Genomic DNA, 19117 nt, shown 5'->3' with positions numbered 1-19117 from the left:
AAGAAGAAGATTTCTGGGTCACAGAACTCATAGAAAAATAAAGAAGTTAAACCAATATCATGTCTCTACAGTATTAGTGTAAACATTTTGAAACTGAGATCACTTTCATATCTATTGCCATTCAGTAGTAAAAAATTATTGGAATTTTCTGTACTGATAGGATTAAAGTTTAGTGGGTGGTCTGTTCTTCACATTTAAAACTAGAAAAAAGGGCTTATTAAAATAAGATCTAAAGAATGTATCAGAACATTTTGTATCAGTTTAATAGTGATAATTTTTAATATAAAGTATTTAAGAACGTTTTTAAAGTATGGCAACAAAGAACACAAAATAAGAACTCAGAAAAAGAGAAGTACAGAGAAGAGTTAGTGCCCTTATAAAAAAATTGAATTTTGAGTTTTAATAATATATGGAGTTTCATTATTAAAAACACCATGTATTTCCTATTCATGAAACCTAAGCAACAGATTTTGTCATTGGGGGATTTGAATTTATCACAATTGTAAAACCTGGTTATCCATTTGTACTTCATAATTATTTTGTATTATAAAGAATACTCATTATTGCGATAACTTTTATATTGATTTCACAAATTATTAAAAACTGTTCTGATTTCCATAAGGTAGTACATGACCATGCCAAGATAATTCATAAATTATCCTTCACACAACAGCACAGGTATAGAGGAATAGACAGTGATGTATTTTCCATCTCTCATTGTTATGTAGAAAAAAGTAAAATTCTTAACAATTATCAACTTTTTATTATAATTGCAAAAGTAAATAGAATAGATACCTATGTGAATGAAAAAAATAAAGTTTGGAAGTTCTAGGTTGAATCCAAGTATCATGGAACTATCAGGATCCCAGTTTTAATTTGGAATGCCTACATTATAAAGCACAATATGACTGGCTATAAATCCATGAGTCTGACCAGGCTCTCTAACATGGAAAACTGTTAGCGTCCAGTAATATAAAGATAAAACTTTACTGTGTCAGCAAATTGACGTTTAAGTACATGGGATTAGTGGTGGCCCTCATTGCTCAGCACAAATAAGAAGGTTGCATTATCAAACTGTAGGCGTGTACCAATCTTTCCTGGCCATCTCGTACTTCAACCTGGCTTTGAAGCTTCCATAAGCTGGACTTCGGATCCTATGAGCTTAGCAGAAGGTCCTAGGCTGGGTTGAATAAAAAATTTAGTGAAGCAGCAAATTTGGATTAACTACTCCCCACTTGAAGAATGAAGGGGTTTATTCAAACATTCCTCAGGAGAGAGATACTGAGTACTTGTGTGTTGCATTTTGATTGGTAGCAATGAATACCAGTGGGTAAAGACCAATAAATCTTTATCCACATTTATAGGACATACGAGTAATAGAAATACATTCTGTGGCATACCAAGGTGACCTTTGATATTGCATTTGTCAGATTTTGTATTACAAACAAATTAGGTGATAACACGATTTTTGGTATTGTAGTGAATCAAGCAGAACTAAGTGATTAGCTTGTTACAAAATCTGTTAATATGCAAGGTGGAAATTCTTAAGGGTGACATTATGCTGCTTCTGGATACTGACCTACTTATCTAGCAGTCTGAGTTCAATTCCACTAAAATCCTTAGTATCATATTTTCAGAAATTTTAATGTTATCAATAGAAAATATGTATATTATTTTTTCTTGACAGTAAATATTAATCAATGCCCAAAAAAAAACTAAAACTCAGAAAATAAGTATAAATAAAAAATGTAATAACAATTTAGTTGTGTAATCATTCAGTATCAAAATTGCAAACTGATATTGAGCTACCTGCCCTGTAACTTCAACTCGCAAATAAATAACCTATATATTTAAGCTATTAGTCGCTCTTACCTTACTAATATATTATGTATCCTTAGAACATTTTGTTAAAAACTAAGGAATTTATATTATTTTATGCAAAGGAACGGAAGAGGCTTCTGTGGGTGTTCAGTCATAAGGACTTTGTAGTGCACTCCCAAAAACTAACCTAACCAGCCTAGAAATGTTTAAAATGTATGTCAAATATGTGGACATTTTAAGATCTCCTGTTTTGTGTTAGGATGTTATGCAGTCTGTGAGAAATGGCAACAAACCGGGCAAAGAGCATCATCTCAGGATAAAACGTGCCTCCAGAATGACCCTTGTCTAGAAAGATTAATGTAGGCTATCTACGTGCAATGCAACTCATATTGCATCAATCAGTTCAATTTTTGAATATTCATCTTAATATCCCAAGTGTTTTGCTGTTTAATTCCAATTAAAAATTATTCTTTTTTGCCCCTAAAGTTTTGTATATATTATATTTATTAGTTTATATTATTTATAATATATTATAAATTTACAAAATTTGTGTAGATTATAAATTAGTTTGAGGCCACATATTTCATCAAAGAATATTTCATCACAAAAACTGCATTCATAGCTCCTTTTAAAGCTTTCATTAATTAATCTGCATATCGTAAAAAAAAAATTAAAATTACTTTCCATCAATAAGTAAAGAAAAAATAAAATCTTTTACTATATTTTTCATGAAATTTGACTTCTATCATATAGTTCATATACACAATTTTCCAATTGCAATGGAAACCTTAAAAGTTTCATTGTAGATACAATAAAACGTATTTCCTTGAGAACAGATATTCGAGTATTTGCTATGAATAAATAAATCTTTTATTTTGATCATACAAAAGATACATTATACAGATCATGTTAGGAATGGGTAGATATGCTACTATATGAATAAAAAAAGGAACATCCCAGCATTTCCTTGGATGGATCAAGGGAAACCGTGGTAAAAATCTTTATTGGATCTATTTATTGATTAAATTAATAAAAAAATTATGAAGTTGGTATGATTAAAGTCCATATTATTTAAATAGCGTTCTCCGTGGCCTAGTCATAGCTTCTTTGCCTTTCATCTGGAAGTTCTGGGTTCGAGTCTCGATCAGGCATAGCATTTTTCCACACGTTACAAAAAATTCATTTCATTTTCATCTATCAACAATTTTTACAGGATGCCAGTCAGAAAAAAACAAAATATAGAGGCGTTAACTATTGCTAGAGTTTCCTACCTTCAAATCAATTACAAATATTAAACCAAACTATTTATCGTTCCGAGGGAACAGATTGTAGAATTAATTGTGTAAAAAAAGTTTTTAATTATAAAAAATATAAAATGATAATGATGTAAATACATGAAAACACTAAATATAAAAAATAAATCACAATTCAGAAGCCATTAACGAAAATTATTTGAGAATATATTTATGTTCACGTTAAACAGAGATGCAAAAAATTCAGTGTATTTTTTTATTAGTAAACCATTATTTAAAAATTAAATTAATGGGAAAACTTTTTTAAATGGTTTGATAAGACTAGTCAACAAATTCAAAATTTTAAAGTAACAATGATGAAAATAGCTACATTAAAAGTATTTTGTGGCCCTAAATTTGAAAATTATATGCAGAATACTGTAACACGTAAAGTTTTTTTATTACAGGGGTTGGGGATGTGGCTAAAAATAGGTGATATATTTTAGCAATGTAATGTATATTAAATAAAAATATATTTACATCTAAAACATGTTAAATCTAAATGACATTTTTTTAAGAACTATATGCAGTAAAAAATATAAAATGTTACATAAAGGATTCTATTGACAGAATATTTCACTTTTTCCTCTTATGTTGAGTAAAATCCTTTCTTTAAAAATCAGCAGTAGTTGTCCTTCATAGGTGGATCCCTGCATTTCTGGTATCGTGTTTCTATTTTCCCGATGTCCTGGTGAAAAATCTCCTCCTTCAACACTTACTCCATCCAAATTTGTCAGAAAAAATTCAAATGAGAATGCAAAAAATACATTTTTAAGGACATGTGGTATTTCATAGTGTTTTAAATAGCTAATCTGTGAGGGTTTTATAGCTCTCATCTTTCTTGTTACCCAGAAATCCCTACGCTACACTTACAGAAGAGTTCCAAGCTGCCAATTCTTTGTTATTTCATTTTTCTTTAAAAAGGGGATCTCTTATAAGGGAATTTCTTATTTGGTCCATAAAGATGCCTTCTTTTAGTTTTATATCACTTAACTGGGGAAGTAGTTCATTGAAGTACCTGAAACCATTACCTTCTTGTCCATTACTTTATTATTTATATTACTGGAGCGTACTTTATATTTGAAGTACATGGTTCAAAAGAAGTTTTATGAGGCCAGTCTTTCTTAACGAAATGTTCTTGTGTTGCCCGATTGTCCCATAGATATAAAAAAAACAATGGTTTGTAAAACCTGCTTGAAGCCCTAACAATATATGACTATCACTTTTAAACCTCCACAAATATCCTATCGACACTATTCATGATTATATTAATTTAGTATGGTAGCAAAGTTATCGTACTATTTTTTCAATGTCACCGAGTCAGCTAAAGGAATAGTTGGTTTTCATTTCCATTATGAAGTAATGCTGTTTTTAGGTTGCATTTAGTTGACTCTATGAAAATACACTACTCGGAAGTATACGTTCCTTTTAAGTTCATTTATTAGACCATCAATATCATAAGAGATGTTTAGCGATCATTCCATTTTATAAAAATTTTAAAATGCTTTAAAATGTTTCCAGTAAGTGGAAACCCTTGTGTTTTTTATTTAACTGGTTCTTCCACTGTTGAAGTCTGGAACAAAGAAGTTCAGATTTTTGTTTTGACAATCCCAGGTCACGTACCAAATCATTTAATTCATTTTGAGTTATTAAATAAGACTCAATGGTGGTTGATAAAAACATAGGAAAGTCATCTCTGAAAGTTGTGAATCAGATCCTGATGAAGAATAAGAATCATCAGGAAACGTTATGGTGTCCAAGTTTAAAGATGCAATTGCACCTGCAATTACTGGTTGTAAGGAATGGGCCTTAGTACTGAAGGGAAGTTTGGATACTCAATTTTACTGTTTTGCTTTTTTGATACCCTTCTGTTTTAGTAATGCAGAAGTAGCAATCACTTACATGGTTAGAAGGTTCTCTCCACGTCATAGGAATAGCATAAAATTTTTCTTGCCGTGCATCCACTTCACTAAATTTGCATGAGCTCGCACAGCAAATTTGAGGAGCCCAACATTTCTTCTCTTGGTTTCCAATTTGGCACTTAAAATATAAAAAGTAGATTTTCTGAATTCCTGAGATAAATCTAGTCTGTGACTAAGTGAAAATTCCACATATGAAACAAAACCTGTCTGCTGGATTTTTGCAACATCGATGACTAGAACTTGCAAGACTGAACTTAAAGAAATATAACACAGTCTTTAAAGACTCATTGAATACAGTGGGAATACCCAGTAAAGCCAGGTGTAAATAATTTCAGGTTAGTCAAAACAGGTTAAAGTTTGACAAGTACTCGGAAGTGGGACTTGATAGGACATTTCTGTGAATATATATTTTAATAACTCATAAAATGAAATGCAGAAAGAGCGATTTCATTAATCTTAGAAAAATCATGCCAACCAGAGTAATTATTTAAAAATGATAATGGAAGCATAATAATAATAACCCCTTTCTTATAAGCCGAAGTATTGTATTGAGTATGAAAACAGTTCTGTATTCTGGTTTGGCAGAGGTGGTTTTTTTTTAAGCAAAGATTGCTAAATGTTAATGTTTCAACCATGGAGGTCCATTTCCTGAGAACGTGAAAAAATGTTGTAAAGACTCAAATGTTGTCACCTTTCTAATGGATAAAGGAGCTCCTTTTCAAGATTTTAGTATTATTTTGGATGAAAATATTTTATTTTTATTTGATGTTTTTCTTTTTCTAAAATGTTTAGCAAGAAAAATACAAAAACTAATCCAGAAGCCTGGTTAGAAAGAAATCAAAATTAAAAATTTGATGTAGACACTACATGACTTCCTTATACACCTATTTAAATTACATACACATTTTTTGCTGCACTTCATTTAAACTTATTTCATTTGAAAAGATCGTCTTTACTACCATCAAGTTCATTAGATGTTCCGCATTTTTTTAAACTTTTCCTTACTAATTCTGTGGAAATACCTACCCAAGCATCTTTTATCCAAACACAAATCTGGGCGTTTGATTCTTCCTGTAGGCGTGAGAAATAAATTTTCATCAGCCATCCATTTACTGTACAGTTGTTTTAATACAGATGTGAACGGTTTATTAATTCAGAAATCTAGTGGTTGCGATAGAGATGTCAATCCACCTGGAATTATTACTTGGGCTGTCATACCCTTTTTTAAAATGTCTTCACTTTTATCAGTCGTATGCCCCCGACAACTATCCATTACTAGTATACCGGTATTTTTTTTTTTTTATTAAGTAAATCTCCTGATCGCTTTTGCCATTCATACCTGATCCAGTCTAAAATTAAGGTTTCATCCATCCAACCTGATTCCTGTGCTCTCGGTAGAAAGAGTTTTTCTTTTAAAAACAATGTATGGAGGTAATTTTGATCCATCAGAAGTAATGCAAAGCATAACACTACACCTTTGTTTTTCATTACATCCCATGCGAATCGTAACACTTTTTTCACCTTTTTTGTCAAATGGCATTTCAAAATATACGGGGGTTTGATCAGCGTTTCCTATTTGAGAAGGCAAAGAGCCTTTATCTTTTCTAAGATTTATTATTTATTTGTGAAAATGTAATATTTGTTCATACGCGTCTGTAAGTCCTTGAGAAATGGTCGTCTTTCGTCTTATTGACAAATCATTTCGTGCAAAAAATCGTGTTATCTATCCACGGCTTGCTTTAAAATCAACTTTATTAAACAATTTAGCGATTTCACGAGCATATGATTGACACCTTTCTGTCGTGGCAGCATAATCGCATTTCCTTTTTTCCATAACAAAGTCATAAAATTTTTTTTTTATGTCTGTGTATTTTGGTTTTAAGCCACGAAAAGCCCTTTTATTATCAGTGCCTTTCACCAGAAGTTGTTTCTTCTTACACCAGTCTCGAATGCACCTTTCATCTACGTCAAATTTTCTTACTGCTGCCCGATTTCCAATTTTTTCAGCCTCTTCTATAACGCGCAGTATTTCATTTACTGTAAAAGATCGTAGATGCTGTCCTTTTGTACTCATTTTAATGTCGTAATTAAAATAAATCACCGTATTAAACTTTACAAGATAAACTAAACAGATAAAATGCACATAACCGTCCACATATAGAAACAGTACAATGACTTTGGCGAATAGACAAGACGACGATGAGTAACTGATACTGTAACTGTAGCGTCATTAGAACCGGATGCAGCCTATACAGAATGAATCAGTTTTATAAAAATACCGTAACTTCGTTCCTATCGATAATATGAACAGGATGTTAATAATAAATGATGTATTCTGTATAAGCGGCATCCGGTATTGATAAACGAAAGCCTAATGTAACTATATTTATGTAATTGAATCTAGGTACTTTTAAGAAAACGTTTACTTTACATAAATTATCCTGGCTAAAAGCTATTTTTCAAGTAAGCCCCGCACCCTTATTTTTTCTATCCAATTCCAAGAAAAAAAGTCCGGGGGTACTCGAATAAATACGGTAGTTAAAAATTTACTTGATTTGCGATTCTTCTGTTTTCTCATTATTTAAAATAAATTTATGTCAATTTGATTCCCTCTTTCCGAACTCTACCTTTCCTGAAATCTATTCTTATCTTTCTTCCCCAAATTATAAATGTACAATAGATCAAAGTAATAAACTTTCAGTTTCATTTACGAAAGTATTCCTTCGGACTCTATAAATATTTTTCCATTTTAGAGTCCACTGCTGCTTCGATATAATATACTGGCTCGTTCAATTCCGTCCGCCGCTACATGACCCCTTTTCAAACCGGTCAATTACGTTACTGCTAACAATAAGAACGGGTAAACACCTCCTTCCCTACCTGATTATTGTTGTATTTATATCTTTTTTGGTATATATTCCTCATTTAGTTGTCGTTAGTAAGAGTTCTCAAATTGGGTTGATGTTTTGAGTAATTTTCAGGCCGATGCACACATCAAATTAAGAAGCAAAGAAAATGTAAGGAATTATAAACTGATAGAAGAAAAGGAAATGCATCTTCGGGAACAAATTAATAAATTCACCAGAAAAACCTGTTTTCGAATACATTTTGTAGAGGCTGTCTGCATGAAATTTGTAGTAATAAAATAAAGTAACACAGAAAATTGGCAAAATTATTATATGTAGCTAGACAAACAGCAGCAGAAAAAAATGCAAAGATTAAAAAAAAGTAAAAACATAAATAAAAATAAAAGTTGCACAGAAAATTGAGAAGACTATTTTAGTGACTAGACAGAGAGCATAAAAAAAACAAAAAACAATGTAACAGAGAATTGACAAAATAAGTGGCTAGACGAAACATACTGTAGCTCCTTTCAAAGGACATCCACAGGACACAATTAGACACACTCATTAGTGACTAATGAGTGTGTGAAATACACAGTATGTCTTAAAAGTTACCGAACTAAATTAAATAAAAATACAGATATAAAGATAAACGAATTTACTCACATCAGCCCTAAATATAGAACCCTTCTCTAGTTATACACCCTTGCAGCGCCGGTAGAGCCCGTCAAACTCTCTGGAGAAATCACTTTGTGGGATCACATTCAACTGCTCGGTGCAAGCCCTTTGAATGTCGTCGAAAAAGCGGCCTTTTATCTTGAACTCGAGTTTCGGGAACGGAAAATAGTCTGCTGGAGCCAAGTCGGGCGGAATAAGACGGTTTGATTTGCGGTGTAATAACTTGTTAAAACTGTTGTCATATGTACCGGGGCATTGTCGTGCAAGAGAGTCCAACATCCCGGTCCGCGGGCCAGATTCGACGAATGCGACGTATCAGGCGTTTCATTAATTCCAAATAGAATTCAGAATTCACGGTTTGACCAGTTGGAACAAATCAAGCAGCGGATTGACGCTTCGTTTTCGGATCATACAGGCACCAGCTTTCATCCCCAGATACAATTGTTTGCTAAACATTCGGGTCACTATCGGCATTTTCAACGATGTCTTGAGCGCAAGAAAGACGCACTGTTTTTGTTCTTCGATCAAGAAGTGTGGAACGAAACGAGAGCACACCTATAGGCGGTTCAATTTTTCTGTTAGAATTGTACGAACCGCCTGTTTACCGATGTTTAGCTCTTCTTCTCCTGATCAATTTTTGGAATAGCGAGGTACACTTTTCTACGAGGGACGGAGTTGACCGGGTAAGATTAACTATGAGAGACGCAATTGATCTGGTACTTTTTCTGGCAGACGCAATTGACGGACGTCCGTAATGTGTGCTGTCAATTTTCATTAGAATCTAATCCCCTGATAGACGATTGAATATGGATAATTATTTTTCTTCTGGCTTCAATATACGTATAAAAAATTATTTGCTTAATTTTTTCGTTAAGAATAGAAATATAATGCTATTTTTGTTTTGAATTTACATGAATAAGAACCACTTTTTTACCAACATTATTTTAACTATAGATTTACGCAAAAGTTTAACCTTTTCTTTACTATTAGGATCTCAGACATTAACCGATTAATTCGTTTGATATTATGGAAGTCTACTTAAGAAAGTTGCATTCAACTTAATTCGGGAAAAGTAGGCAATTGCGTTCTTTTTTCATTAAATAAGTGTACTTGTAGTTTGTTACATCTAAGGATTAATTTGAATCCAATAATAGAAATTCTGATCGGCCGAACCATACCAAGGAGTAGAACCAAGGATAGAACGACTTATGCTGGGCCTCAAAACTATCAAACTCTCGCACGGTTAGGCCAGCATTAACCATTTGCTTTTTGTTAACCTATGCTTTTAGTGTGAAATTTAAATGTTGCGCGAAAGTAAAAGTTTTTCAAAAGTGTAGTGTTTAATTTTCAAACGTAATATCGACATCCGACTAAGATTTATTTTGTGTTGTATTGTCCTCTTTTATTTTCCCCCATTTAATTTTGTCCATATTTATTGTAGAAAATTGTACTGTATTCCGGGGAAAATATTCAGACAATCCTTAGATTGTTACTTGACATTTTTTTTTAAATAATAAAAAATGTGCCAATAAATAACAATTTTCAAATTTAAATGATAAAATAAAATTAATGAAAGCTGCGTTTATTTTGCTTCAATGTTTTATTAACAGTCAGTTTCATATACAAAAAACTATAAGTAAATTGGATGAGAAATCATTGACGTGAAAGTTTCCATTGAAACTTCTCAAAAGAATACATATAGGCAATCGTAACTTTATTTGTATGAAGAACAATATACAGTGAGAAAAGTTAAAAGTAGAACTATGTGTAACATAACAAAAAATAATAAAAAGAAATAGAAAAATATGAAATAACAAAACATAATCAACAAAGTTTAAAATAAATTGATGAGAGGAAGGAAATTAATACTTGCAGGAAGAATTTCTACACTGCTTATCACACTTTATCTCCCAAATCCAAGAGATAGAATCGTTTCGTGTGTCTAATATTCTCACTATTGTCCAGTAAGTTCACAGCAAGATGGTTTTTATTGTTGCTAAGCCGTAATACTTCGAACTGAATCGTTGAATCTCCTCGTGAACGTATGGCAGCCCCACACACTCATGGATCTTAGAAACCACGGCGCCTCTGTTATGTTTTTAATTAATTTATTCTGGAACCGCTAGATAATTTCAATGTTGCTGTTCCATGTTATTTCCTGATACCATAGGTCCAATAGTGATATGAGTGCATAATGTAATTTGAGGTTAGATATGGGAAGAGGTTTTGAGTGAAACCTTCAGTAATAGAGGAAGGCGCGGGATCGCGCTTTCGCGAATCGTTTAATTTGATAGCTGAGGGTTGTAATTTATGGTAGATGGTCGTGATTGGAGTAAGCCATGCGAAGGCGATAGTAGGTTGTGTAAAATCACTGATGGAAATGTCTGCCGAGGCATTTGTTGCATGGTGGCATCCTGACAGAGGCCAAACTGATGACATTATCAGCTATTTTAGAGGGTCTAAAAGTCAACCTCCGGTAAAGCCTATCAGAACGGTGTGGTTGGTGTGGCAATCGGGATCGACACAAGGCGGGTGTCTTCCCCTTTGGCAGTCAGGATGATACCATAGATCCACACCGGCTTCAGAAGTACTTTGTTCAATAAATATTTAAGACGATGACCAGTGAGACCTCCTGCCTAACAACCAGTGCATGTGTTAAAACCTAACCTTCAGCTACTTTCCGTTTTCTCTCGCATGTGTTTACAAGTCAAACGACGGTCCAGATATAAACCTAGATATCATACGCGGTCAGCATAAGGGATAAAAATGCCATCCAGGGGAACTTGTGAGCAGTCCTCTCTCCTAATTGCAAACGTTATATGACTTGATTTCACTGGATTAACTTTTATTTTTCACTTAGCCAGCCACCCGCTGATTAGATTCAACTCGGATTGTAATTTATCCAAAGCTAGTGTTGGGTTATCGTCGACCATCAAGAATTCCGTGTCATCAGCAAACAAGACAACGTAACACGGTCGGAAGTTGGAAGGTCTGAAGTCAAGATAGAATACAAAATCGGGCTCTTCAATTTAAAAAACCTAGATTTAAAATTTAAAAAACCAATTTGAAATTCAGCTTTCAAAGTAGACCAGGGAACTAGACCTTGTCGAAGGCCTACTGGACATCCAAAAAGGCTACCAACTCTACTTCTTCCCTTCAAACACTGATGACATTAACGTCCTATTTGTTCATTTATGGAATAATCACTTCGGAAGCCAAATTGATGGTCAAAAATAACATGTTATCTCACTAAAATAGGCCAAAATCTTGAAGAAAGTGTAGAAGATTTTAGAGAGAACAGGCAACGGCTTAAAGGCCTTCATGAAGGCATCTCGTGCACTAGTTTACCCGGTTTCAGGATCATTATTATCTGCGATACTTTCAGTTAAATCTGAAACTGAGATAATAGTATATGAAATTTTGAGTACTTACATATGAAGACAATATTTATTGCATAGGTCAAAAAGTAGCAATATTTTCCAGAATTGCTTGGAACACATTGCGATCATCCGCTATAAACTTTATGACGTAAACTTTTTTTGCCGTTAGAATTTGCATAAGTAGCTGCCCAAAGATTTTCTTGCTATGTCCGATTACTTAAGTTAATTTACTTAAACTTTAATTTTAATCTTTAACTTAATTTAAACTTAGACAGGAATGAACTTAAACTTGAGGTATACTTTCGTTAATATATTCTTCTTTACGTGCAGCAATAAATGTAATATAAATCGTGGAGTAACGACATTCGGGGAGACTGCGGGGCGGGGAGGATAACGGAGAACTACACTTTTGCTGTGTGCATTGTTCTTAGTTTAATGATAAAATGATATGATTGGAAATAATAGGTTAATAAGATGCCAGAGTGGTGAGAATTGAAATAGAATCGGTTTCATACCCAGCTTGCTACATAATTATCGGCCTACCAATTTCTCATAATTTAATTTTAAATTAGCTACGGTTATGCAAAAAAAAAAAAAATATTGTTGTTATGTTAACCATATTTTATGTTAATATATCATATTTTATATAATATTGTTGTGTGTAGACTAAGTCCTACTTTCTGGTTTATGGCTGTGGAAACGGAAATCATACCACATCAGTGAGAATATTATGCCTTCTTAAATATGTTAATTTAATATTGTGCATGAGTAACCTACAGTGAATTTCGAAATATTTTTAATGCGTGTCTTATTTAAGTAATATAAAAAATACATTGTCTTCTTTTTTACTTCTAATTTACGGTACGTAAAAAAAAAAATATTATTACAATTTTTTCATTAAAAAAATGAGTGGAAAAGTTAATTAAAACTAATTAAAAGTAAAATACTACTACATGTCTTTATTTTTGGCTGATAGTAAAAAAAAAATGAAAAAGATGAACTTTAAAAAAAAATAAAACTGCTTAAAACGTAATTTATGTAATACTGTTACAGTTCTTTCTTACATTTTGGCTTATTTGAATCAAGTTAAAAACAATAACTAACAATTTAATAAACATTCATATAACGCCGACTCAAAAATTTAAAGAAAAATTAATTTTAATTATATTTACTTTTTTTAATTCATTTTTATGTTTTTAATAAATCTTTATTTTACATCGAGTTGTTTATTACCGAGTTTATTATATTAAAAAGTGATACGCAATTTAAAAAAAAAAAATGCTACATGATTTTTAGGTACTCTAGAAAACTCAAACTTGGTACCAGGGAAATTTATAATCTTAAGAAAACTAGAAAGCTTAAAAAATTCAAAAAACGTCTAGCAGCTCAGCGTAGGGGATTTGAAAAACGGCCTGAGAAGGTAACGTAAAGAACTGTTCAGTTTTTCAGAACGTAACGATAACTTTTACTGCCGCTTTTGCATAAAAAAAAGGAATGATTGTTTAAGGAAGAAAACTAAAGAAAGAAATGCGTGAATATTTCCACGGAGACTAATCATCGATAATATAGACTGTTATTATTATCCTAGTCGTACAGGGAACAGAGCAAACCACGGTACTGGTGGAGCGGTAAGTGGCTAAGGGTGTCGAGCCGTTCGGTTTTTTGGTATTTTTCCCAAGATTATCATAGGATTTGGTTAACTTTATATAGGACCATTCCGAAAATATACTCTTAGGATTAAAAAAAAAATATGAAAATCAGTTTACTAACGTCGGAGATATTGCGTAACATGCATTAAAAATTGTTTTTTTTTTTTTGTTTTATTCCTAAGATTATCATCGGATTTGGTTAAAATTTATATGGGACCATTCCGAAAGTACACTCTTAGGATTAAAAAAATAAAATTATCAAAATCGGTTTACTAACTTTGAGTTATTACATAACATCTATTAAAAAATCTTGTTTTTTTAAATATTTTTCCTAAGATTATCATCGGATTTGGTTAAAATTTATATGGGACCATTCCGAAAGTATACTCTTTGGATTAAAAAAAATTATCAAAAGTCGGAGGTAGTTCCTTAACATCCATTAAAAAATCTTTTTTTTTATATATTTTTCCTACGATTATCATCGAATTTTGTTAAAACTTATATGGGACGATTTCGAAAGTACACCCTTTTGATTAAAACAAATTATCAAAATCTGATTACTAACGTCAGTGATATTGTGTAACACGTTAAAAAACAAATCCCTTTGGCAAGCCGTTAAGGCGGAGGTAGATTTCACCGGTGCTAAGTCGGGGATAAAAAAGATTTCCACCTTAAAATTAAGGAAAACTTCAAATTTACTCAATACGACAATGGTTGCATGTGAAAAAAGTTTCACATGTTTAGCATAAGACAAGCCCATCTTCTTACAATTCTAGCAAAGTTTGGTCATTTCTTACCATAAGGATTGGTCATATCAAAAATTGTTACGGACAAAGGTTTTAGGTGATGTTTAGAGGACTAATGACCACTTTAAACCGATTCGATACTGTGCGTATTAAGATAGGTATGATGTTTTTGTCTTCAAAACCAAATTTTTTCAACCCCCCTGGGCCGGTGGTTGGTGATATCAAAAATCTTTACTTGCATAAGTTTTAGGCTCTTATGAAAAAAATAGTAGGAACTTCAAATGAATTCGATATTTTACTTCATAAGAAAGTTATAGCGATATTTTGTTTTTTTTTCGAAAAAGCCCTCATTTCCATTCCCATGGTCCGATTTTGGCCGGCCGTTAACGAACTCGACCGAGATTTTCTGACGAGTTATTTGTAAGCAACAATTTGAAAGTGATTGGCGCAAAATTACGGCAGTTATCGTGTCAACTTTTGAGCTGACGGTGGTTTTGGGGTGATGTGAAATGCGAAGATATGTCGAAATTTTCCGAAATTCGAATCATGGTACCCATTACAATAAATAGCTTTCTTATGAAATCTACCTAAAACATTAGAATCTCCAAAAATATAATGAAATAAACTATTTTGTAATTTGGGGGGGGGGGGGTTTACCCATTTACAACCCCTTAAAATTGGATAAATCATTTGATTCGAAAAATAAATATTTTACGTAAAAGTAAAAACAATAATTTATTTATAGTTGTAAAAGATCTTTTACTGATTTTGAATAAAAGTCCATTTAAAACCACGAACTCGTTTATATTAGATTGTTTACTGTAATATAAGCTCTGATGTTTATCAGAGCTTTAATTATTAAATATCACGTCATTATTTTCAAGTCGTTTAAATATAAAGTGATATGTTGATATTAAAGTGTAAGCTGTGTAAAATTAAGAAAAACTTTAAATTTACTCAATACGATAATTGTTGCATGTGAAAAAAAGTTTCACATGTTTGTCATACGACAAGCCCCATCTTACAATTCCAGCAAAATTAGGTCATCCTTTGCCGTAAGAGTTGGTTATATCAAAATTTGTTTCAGACAAAAGTTTTAGGTGATGTTTAGAGGACTAACGACCACATTAAACCGATTCGATACTGTACCTATTAAGGGAGGTATGATTTTTTTTTATCTTCAAAACCCCATTTTTTTCCCTGGGCCAATGGTTGGTTATATCAAAAAATATTACTTAGATAAGTTTTAGGCCCTTACCCAAAGAATCGTAGGAACTTTAACCGAATTCGTTATTTTCCTTAATAAAAAATTTATAGCAATATTTTCTTTTTCGAAAAAGCTACCCCGTGGTCCGATTTTGGCCGTTAACGAAGTCGACCGAGATTTTGGATCGTTACATTTTATGTATCAATTTGAAAGTGATTGGCACAAAATTACGGCAGTTATCGTATCCAAAAGAAAGCGAAATATGTATATATATATATATTTCGCTTGGTTTATATATATATATATATATATATATATATATAAACTTTTGAGCTGATGGTGGTTTTCGGGTTTGGGGATGTGGGATGTAAAACTCGAAGATAAGTCGAAATTTTCCCGAAGTCGAATCATGTTACCCATTACAATAGGTAGCTTTCTTATCAAATCTACCTAATACAGTCGAATTAATAACCTCTTCTTTTCTAGAAGAGTACAAATAAGTGTTGCTTATAGAACGCTGCGTTTTCATGTCGTCGAGCGTACGGTGACAGGAACACAGTGCAAAAAAAACTGTCAATGAATTGCATAACTTTCCCGCCTACGTTCTGAAATTAATTTAAAAAAAAAAATATTTTCTGGTTTTTAATAATTGTTGCTCGATTTGTATCTTTATGATAAAATAATTCCTTTTTATTGAAAAACAATAACTAAAATTATGAATTATTTTTTCACATTTTTATGTAAAAATAATTATTTCTAATTTTACAATTAAATTAAGTTTTTTACATTTTAAACGTAATGGATAACTATTATATTTAATGGATAATATTATATTAATGGATAATATTGATTTAAATTTTAAGTAAATTACATTTTTTTTTAATAAAAAATATTTTTTGTTAGAACAGACCATTTAATGGGTTGGGTAAAATATTGTTATAGTGGTTTGAAGACCTATTGATATAGAAAAAATGTAGATGAAAAAATACTCCCGTTAACTCCTTTTCTGAAGCAAGATATAGCTAGAAAAAGAAAAATTTATATAAAGTAATTTTTGGGGAAGGGGGTGAATATTAAATAAAACGTTTTGGTAATTTGTGATCTTGTTAACTTTAAATTCGTAAGACAAAGTTTTTGTTGAAGTGCCCCTGTAAAGATCGGAAACTCTATTTATGCCAAAACATCCCCCTTTTACAATTTTTGCAAAAATTCAATAAATTCTTTTCCCCGAAGGAAGTACCTGTGTACCAAGTTTGAAAAAAATCGGTCAGTGGGGTCCAGAATTATATAAGACCAAATATGTAAGTATGTACATACTCCTCACAAACGTCCGTCTGACAAAAATAGATTTTTTGGACTTAGGAGCATTAGAATAAATAATTTTTTTGGCGGATTATTTAATTTTTTTTTTTTTTTTTTAATTTGTTTAATGTCTCCTTAAGGCACAAAACTTAAAAAATACCAATTAACTTTTCTTTTACCGATTTATATTACTTTGCCGTTATAGCTATAGCCGGGAAAGTAAAAGGAGTGGGAGATTGGTGTGGCGACCGGGATCGTCACAAGGCAAGTGTCTTCCGCTACGGGGATCGGGATGCCGAGTTAAAGCATTTTACAGAACGGATTTTTTCCACAACAAAATATTTTTCAGTGAAGGGTTGCTTTTTCTAATAGTATAAATGTTCATTACTCAACCAGTCGCTATGTTGAATAAAATGAGGGCGTCATTTTTTGGGCGAATATCATCTACACTTTGGTATGTTAATATAATATGTGACTATATTTAGCTCGGTGAAGAGAACAGAAAACTCCTAAATTTTCGTAGCAATGGTATGGTTGTTGTTCTTTAAAATGGTGTTATGATGTGGAATGAATTTTGATTCAGTTTAGGTTACTTACAACTTGACGTAGGCTGCATTAATTAAACAAACAAAAAAAATTGTATACTTTGAAAATTAATTGTTAGTGAATATATATGATGTTCTTTTTAAAAACACTGCAAATTAATAAAAGAATAATAAGTAAATATTTTTTAAAACACTATACTTAAATTAGCTTCCTTTATTCATTACTGTTATATTATTGTGCGTTGAAATATACCTATATATTGTTCTGTTATTGTGCGTTGAAGTAATCTTGTATATTTTTTCCATTATGTTATAAATTTGAACTATTAAGAAAGATAATACTTATTTTAAATAGCTATTACAAGATGGTAATTTAAAATACATTTTTTATTACTTCTTATTCGTTTACATTCTAAATTAAAAATTATCATACGAGTATTAATTAACATATCAATACAAAATAATAACACTAATAACAGAAAAGAGAATTTATGTTTTCATTTATATTAAAAAAAGGTAGAAAAAATAAAATTAAATAAAAATAATAATAGGAAATTACAAGGAATATGGAGCAGTAGTACGTTGTTATTAGGTGCCCCGATTTAGATATAATAAATAAACAGAATTGTAACAGTTTGACGAATGATGCTCTACTGCACAATATTATTGTAAAAGGGAAAGTTCTTTAAAAAGTATAACGGGGATATTTTTTTTTTTTTTCATCGAGTACTGGCAGCACTGTTATTGTAGCTACAGCACCCCAACATACGGATACCACTTGGTAGCAACATCAGTCTTGTTGCGTCTGTTATCGTTTTAGTATACGTTAGGTGTTGTATATTTTAACATAATTATGCGACCAATAAGGGATGACAATATGATTAATTTTTGTTTTTTAGTGTTTATGTTAAGTGTTTTTAATCATTTTTCGGAAGCACAACGACCTGGATTTGGAAAATGTCCTGATTATCCACCTATGAAAGATTTTGACCCTAGCAAGGTAATAACGTTTTTTAAAGGTGTTATTTATAATGTAAACTATTATGTTACACCACAAAAATTTGTGATAGGGATATCTACCGGTAATCTACTTTCTAGCATTTTAAACAGTCGTAACATTTTATTTTGTTTAATTGGTCTTGGTTTTAAACTAACATTATTTATACAAATATTCTACATTTAACAGGTAAGAAATATTATGAAGTTCTATTAACCACAAAGCTATTATTTATAAACGAGCGAATTGTAGAATTTAACGGACAACGTTCCTTTTGTTTTTTGAAGTTATTAAAAAAACAGTAATATAAAATTGATCCCAGTTACATCATTTATTTTATTAAAAAAATAGTAGTTCCTAATTTGAATTACGAAGTCTTATATCCAGAAGCCGTATAAATATTTAGTGCACCTTTGTTTGGTCGGGGCTCGTGGGTAGCTGCCTCTATTGTTTGTGTAAGTAGATATTTATTAATATAATTTGTCCGTTAAATATATGAAGTCGGATTACTACGTAGTAACCTTTTCTTTTTATTTCGTTAAAAAGAAAAAAAAACACAAATCAAGACTGCATTTTTGCTTACTTTTGTTGACATTGAACCTATCTAGAATTGAAAATAATGTTTTTAATGAATGAATGAAATTATTTAAAATTGTTGAATTAGTTCGTTCATGTTAACCTTGTATCGGTAGAGTTCGAATTTTTTAATCCTAATTATTATTATTATGTATCACA

At 31.6% G+C, this 19117-nt stretch overlaps 1 protein-coding gene across 1 annotated transcript in view; it reads left to right on the top strand.

Moving 5' to 3' along the window:
- The first annotated feature begins 18156 nt into the window (after nt 1-18156).
- The window catches only part of LOC142324119 (apolipoprotein D-like), a 111921-nt gene continuing 110960 nt past the window's right edge, over nt 18157-19117 (top strand). The window contains exon 1 of the mRNA XM_075364783.1: nt 18157-18385. Coding sequence (XP_075220898.1) covers nt 18239-18385 — 147 coding nt within the window. The 5' untranslated portion in view covers nt 18157-18238. The remainder of the gene's footprint in view (nt 18386-19117) is intronic.

Source organism: Lycorma delicatula, chromosome 4 (genome assembly GCF_047948215.1).
Source record: "Lycorma delicatula isolate Av1 chromosome 4, ASM4794821v1, whole genome shotgun sequence".
NCBI classification, from domain to species: Eukaryota; Metazoa; Arthropoda; class Insecta; order Hemiptera; family Fulgoridae; genus Lycorma; species Lycorma delicatula.
The sequence above is the reverse complement of the archived record's forward strand: the minus strand, read 5'-3'. Positions and strand labels throughout refer to the sequence as shown.